The sequence below is a fragment of the Leopardus geoffroyi genome, chromosome B1, assembly GCF_018350155.1.
Source record: "Leopardus geoffroyi isolate Oge1 chromosome B1, O.geoffroyi_Oge1_pat1.0, whole genome shotgun sequence".
Classification (NCBI taxonomy): Eukaryota; Metazoa; Chordata; class Mammalia; order Carnivora; family Felidae; genus Leopardus; species Leopardus geoffroyi.
In genome coordinates this window covers 112,429,950-112,436,501 of record NC_059327.1, presented here as the reverse complement: position 1 = coordinate 112,436,501, position 6,552 = coordinate 112,429,950, and the positions used below count along the sequence as shown (strand labels likewise).

Sequence of the window (6,552 nt, the reverse complement as noted above, 5' to 3'; positions counted from 1 at the left end):
GAAGAAGGGTAGAGAGAGGGCGACAGAAATTTGAAGTAGGCTCTGGGCTAAGAACAGAGAGCCTGATGTGGGGCTTGAATTCATGAACTGTGAGATCATGCCCTGAGCCAAAGTCTAAAGCTTAACCAACTGAGTCACCCAGGTGCCCCTGATGTTTCTCTTCTTTTGGTTCAGACCCTCACATTTTAAAAGGAGCTTCAAGTTAAGGAAAGGTCATTTTTTCACAGTTCAGTTTTCTGAAAAACTTCCATCACCCACAGTCATAGTCCAGGAGTGAAGCAATCAGATGTGGGAACTTCAGGGTCGATTGGAAAGTTATTATGAACACCCTCATTTTTTTATCTTATTTATCGCAAGCCTGAAAATACACAGACCCGGAAAAGGAAAAGGTGGCCTTTCTGTGCTCACATGTAATTTTTAAAAAGGAGAGTGCAATATGAAGGGGGCTGAAGTTTGATCACCAAAAATCAGCACAATGAAAACAAGTGGAAATGAATCATGGACACGAGAATTCAAATCATCAGATGTTTTAAAGAGATGGGGTGCCCGTTTTCCAGTCTGTGTTGAACACCTACATTCTAAAAAAACATTTTTAAAAATAAAAAAGGATCGAGAGTAAAGAAAAAAAAAGAATATCTAAATCATTGAACGTCCCCCTGTTTGTTCCTGATGAACTTCAATCACATCTTCCTTCATTCCCAGTTCTTTTGGAGTGTGATTCCCAGCAATTCCCTGACCTGCAAAGAGAAATCTGACTGAATTTACTGGCACTCCCTGTGTTTGACAGTGTGCTTCTTTGAGCCTCTTGAGATGCGTTGTCATTTTCACTTTGAAGTGGATCTCACTGCTCTCCTGTCCAATGACTTGGAGTTTAATGTATTCTCCTTCCTTCTCATCCCCCAAGTCCTCAGCTGAAGGTTTTGCTTCCTGGTCAGACATGGTGATGGTGGCTTCACCCAGGGTCTCTACATAGCAGCGGTCTCCAGGAGGCAGAAGCTTGCTCCAGGGTTTACAAATCCCTCTCGCTTCCCCTGAGCCTTGATTACTTGAAGGCTGTGTGAAACACACAGGATTTTTAGGTAGACAAGTGATCTGGGTATTTCCATATTGGGTGTTTTCCAGATGATGGACCATTTGGAGGTAATGATTGGATTGGACATTTAGTAATCCCACTGAGTCAGGATGTTTTTCTAGACAAGGGAAGTAGAGGAAAAAATATTGAATAAAATTAATAAGACTTTATGTTTGATTAGAAATACATAGTAAAAGAGTCAAAGATGAATTTGAGGTTTTTAATTTAGGGGTCTGAATGGATGTAGCACTGATCTGGGAGAAAAAAAAATACATTCAATTTTAAAGCATTGAGTTTACATCTGCATAGGGTGTGTAGGGAGAGATCTCCAGAAGCCAGTTGATTACATGATTCCCAAACCCTGGGGAAGACAGCTGGACTGGCTGGAGACATTTATGGATATTTATGCATTTTTGTTTTGTTTTTGTGTGTGTGTAGTGACACACATTCACACACACACACACACACACCCATTCCTATGTACATTTGCAGATACCCTTATGCATACGTACAGATCTTTGTGAGTATATATATATATATATATATATATATATATGTATGTATTTGGGAATGATCACACTAGTTGAAAGCACCAGAATGAATGAGGACAATCAGAGAAAGCATTTAAAATGAGTTCACCAGTGAGCTGATGACAGGACATTGAGAAACACAAATGTTTCATCAGTGAACAGAGGAAAAGAAGAACAAAAAAAAAAAAAAAAAAAAGAGAGAGAGAGAGAGAGAAAAGAGGTTACTCAAAATCTTAGAAATCACAGAAGTGTAGACTTTTGCAGAAGGGAATAATTCACAGTGTCAATTAAGCAGTGGTATGAAAGAGTATCCACTAATTTGGCAGCTAAGGGGGTCATTGGAGATTTTCTGTGGTAAGTTTAAGTGGGGACAAAAAGCCCCTGTAAGTGGGTTGAGAAATGACTTGAAAATGAGGAATAGAGACTATATAGCCTTTGGAATATAGCGCCTCCTAAAGGTTAAGTTGTGAAGATGAGAAGATACATTGTACTGTATTTCTAAGGATCTGAGAATCAAGTGAGTTACATCTATGTATTCATTCATTCACCACCATTAATCATCTATCAATCTATTGTCCACCTATCATCTATCTATCTATCTATATCTTCAAACTGAGAAAAACTTGAATGTGCTTCTGTTGGCTCATGGAGTAAGATCCCAGGGAAACTGGGGGCAGGAGTGATTTAAGAGTCTTAGTAGGTCTCATTGTCTGCTCTACCCAGAGGAAGTGAGAGTATGGTGACTGCAGTCAAGTACGAGTGTTGGTAGCTGTGGTTTCAGCTTTGCTGAGGTGAGACAGGAATATAGTGAGTAGGAACAAGTCACTCTGGTGTGGTGTCTTCAGAGACACTCATTTCTCTGGACAGATATCACTGATTTGGGTTTGGTGTTTTGCTGGGAGACACCATAGAAGTTTCCGGGTGCAAGAAATGGAGTGCTCTGGAGATAAGAAAATACGCTATCACCTCTGGACAATGGGGCTTGAGGTTGAGCAGGGCAGAGAGAGAAACCAGGAGAAGAAGGTAGACAGTCTCAAAGGAAGATGGAAGGGTCAGGGCTTTGATGAAGTTAACAGAGAAGCGTCAAGAAAGAAGGGGTGAAAGGGAGCTGAGAAGTAGAACATTTTGGTTAGAGAGGGTTTTTAGAGTATTAGGCTGCAGGGTCATAATGGTGGGAGTGAGAATCTAGGGTAAGTTTCTGAAGTACAGCCAAAGTTGATTGACAATAAAAATTCAGTTTGAAAAGGTCTAGAAACTTCAAACAAGGAATAAAAACATTTGGACTTTCTAAGATAACATTTTGAAAAAGAAAGGATTTAAAAATAAGAGAGGAAGTCTCATTAGTTTTTTTTATGTCATTAAATTATTATCCTTATTAGTAATCTAGTAAATCATTCCAATAATTCAGTTAATTAAAATAATAATTAACATTTATCTGACAATTATTTAGTAATAATACTTGTTCAATGAGTTAATACATTATTAATTTGATAAGGTGAAATAGTAAATTTATCATCATTAACTTGTGAATATTGGATGTCGATGATAATATTGATGTCTTAGCGTGTCTTAAGGCTACTTATGTTACTTGTAGTGTATGTGCTAGAAACAGGGAAGAATTTGGAATCAGAAGACCTGATTTCATTCCCATTTCTGTTACCAGCTAGCTGTGTAACCTTGAGCCAGTCACCTACACTGTAGGACTCAGTTTCTTACTCCATAAAAAGGGACAGCATCTCTCCTTAGAGTGGTTAAAGGTGGCCAAATTCATGCATAAATGTACTTTTTTGTAAATCATCCAAGTGCTAGGCAAGAACATCATTGATGGGGTAGTTTCATTACCCGGGGACATTGAAAATAGCATTAGTTGAAACCAGTGTTCTCTTTAAACTGAAATTCCAGCACAGCTTGTCGTGTTTGTTCGGCTTGCTGATTAAGTAGTAAACTTAAACTCATGTATTAAACAAAAATTCCTTAAAAATAAAATGTAGCAAACTGTTAGTTAATTGTGTATGTAGGCATATGAAACACTTTATATCTCTGCTTAAAAGTTTTTGTAAAGTTCATAGTTCAAATATTTTAAAACTGGGTATTTTTGAATACATCTTTCGTATGCAATTAAACTATTGATCCAATGGGGCGCCTGGGTGGCTCAGTCGGTTAAGCAGCCGACTTCGGCTCGGGTCATGATCTCGCGGTCCGTGAGCTTGAGCCCCGCGTCGGGCTCTGTGCTGACCGCTCAGAGCCTGGAGCCTGTTTCAGATTCTGTGTCTCCCTCTCTCTCTGCCCCTCCCCCGTTCATGCTCTGTCTCTCTCTGTCTCAAAAATAAATAAACGTTAAAAAAAATTAAAAAAAAAAACAACAAAAAAAACTGTTGATCCGAAGAGTGATTATTAATTAATTAGTGGGTTAATAAAGTGACTGAAAATTTTCTATTTGGTAAAAGAAGATTAAGAAGTTTCACACGCTTCTGTGACGTCCCTGTGTGGCAGGAAAGAACTCTCTTTCTCCATTTCTCTTCAAGAGGATGTTGGGCTAGCATGCACTAAGAAAAGGAAAATGAGAAAGGGCGGTTAGAACTTTCTCTTATTTAGTGGATGGGAGACAGAGTTATAAGGCGCAAGGGGAGACAGTTCTGAATGTGTTGGATGGTCCGCTAGACACTGCGTGTGCCATCTTATGTGATGTCACAACAGCCCACTGAAGCGGGTACACACGACACACCGTTTTATAGAGGAGGACGTCAATAAGTAAAGAGCTGAAGGGATCTAAGCCCACTAACTGCAGAAGGAAAAACTGTGAACGTTGACACCAGGTGGAGCTGCAGAAGCTGCAAAGTGAGTTGGTGAGAGACAAGTCTGTGTAACTTGATTAGGTTGAGATCATCACCACTCATATGAGCAAAATCGTTTAAATGTTCGAGGAGAGACTCAGATCCCAGTTCAGGTGTTTAATATCTGTGTGACCACGGGCAGGTAACCTAACCACTCTGTTCCTGAATTTCCTCACCTATGAAAAGAAGGGGGCAAATCATCTCCTTCAAAGAACGGTGTGAGGGTATGAGGACGAAATGAAACAGTATGGATACAAACAAGCATGAATTACAGTGCCTGGAGGATAGTAGAAGGTTAAAACATTTGATATTTGGCCTTTTTTTTTTTTTTTTAGTGGTAAACTTGTATTGAGGGTTAAAAAATCTGGCTCTAAAATTTGTTTTAAACTAGGATACGCTGTTGCTAAGCTTAACTTTATCAGCAGCTATTTATTTATTTATTTATTTATTTGATTTTTAGAAAGGGGACCTTTCTGATAACTTTTTCTAAGGCCTCAGAGAACATCTTCTGTAGAAACTTGTCCTTTGGGCTCATGAACCAGATACGCTTCCCAAGTAGGCAGTTGATCCTAATTACAAGCCAACCGATTATAAGGAAATAAATACTCTTAGTGGTGTTCAGCTTTTCGACTTGCAAGTTTAATTTAGTAAGAAAACAGTAACAGCATATAATCAATGTTAACGGGAATCCAATATATAAACAAATGGAAGCAGTAACTGGATTTTAATGAGACCAGGAAAACAAAGCCTGTCCCCAGCAGCCTCCTCTGCTGTTACATTACCACATCCCGACACTATGTACAATTTTATGGTTTTTATATCATGCAGCCTGTTGGAATCATGATTGCACTTTTCCATGACATGCCTCAATTCCCCAGAGAAAAACAGCAGTTGTTTTAAGAAGAAGCAAATAACGTAACATTTTACCAGCTGGAAATAAAATAAACACAAAAGATTCCTGTTCACGGGAATGAATGAAGTACCACGTGGCTGACAACATTAAATTCATTGTTTAATATTAATGGTAAGCTTAGGTATGTAAAGCAAGACCTATTATTCCTACATGAATGCATTTGAATCAGACATAAGTGAATCTCAAAAGGAGAGGAATTTGGTTCATTTTCCATAAGTACCCAGAAATTCAGATGCTTATTTAAAGCTTATCTGAGCTACCTAAACACAGTTAAGTCGGCAGATCTTAGCAGAGCAGAATTGCATGCAAGATTGTCAGCATGTAGGCTGCTGACTCAGACACAAATATTAAGAAAAGAGACTTTTACTGGTGTGCGATGTTATTTCTAGACCTAACTGTTATTGTCAAACTAAAAGTGAGAAGAATAAAATTCTTTATCCAACTCAGGATTTGAGAGTCACTTGGTTCCCAGTTTCCCAGGATGGTTACTGGGTCATATTGACAGTGAATTGTTACTCTTAGATGTCTCTCAGAAATACCCAGTGCTTTGTTTCAAAAAGTTAATTTTGCACATAAGCACACAGGAGCAGAGTCCTAACAGGTTCACCAGTATATGTATCCATCATTTGAGAAGCCAAGTTCGCAAGTTAAAGGACTCTGATTATATTCATACCGGCTTGCTGTTCTCAACTTCAGACCGGAGCTTCTTTGCGATGTAACTGACACGTCAGCACAGAAGGCAACAGCAGGAAGGCCTGTCTAGAACAATTTTGTCAGGTTCAGAAAAGAGCAACTGATCCCCAAAGAAAACCATAAAAACGTGTTCACCATTTCCGGACAAAGAGGACACTCTCAAAATCCTCTCTCAAACTTGTTTTTCTTGGGTAATCCAATCTGATCACACCAGCAGCATTATTTTATTTGCTCCAAAGGTGCAGAATTTTTGGAATAGGCATAGAACAGTGAAAGGAGGAACATTAGATGGGGTGGTTGATTTCATATTGTGAATGGGGCAGAGCCATTAGACATTATAGGGACAGTCTACAGGGCCTCTGATGTTTTCAGAGGCCTATTACTTGTTTGATATTTAAAAAAAACAAACAACAAAAACAAACAAACAAACAAACAAACAAAAAACACTTCGTTCTATCCTAAACAGGAGGGTGAGTTGCAAATTTGAGATTAATATTCAAGAAAATATCT

The 6,552-nt window shown here is 38.7% G+C and overlaps 1 protein-coding gene across 1 annotated transcript; it reads right to left on the bottom strand.

Moving 5' to 3' along the window:
- Positions 1-411: 411 nt before the first annotated feature.
- On the bottom strand, positions 412-4,212 carry LOC123583142. The gene is made up of 2 exons (XM_045450001.1): positions 4,070-4,212; positions 412-1,190 (listed from the first exon to the last, which is right to left on the bottom strand). The coding sequence occupies exons 1-2, from the start codon at positions 4,143-4,145 to the stop codon at positions 637-639; spliced, it is 630 nt and encodes a 209-aa protein (XP_045305957.1). The 5' UTR covers positions 4,146-4,212; the 3' UTR covers positions 412-636.
- Between the last annotated feature and the right edge of the window lie 2,340 nt (positions 4,213-6,552).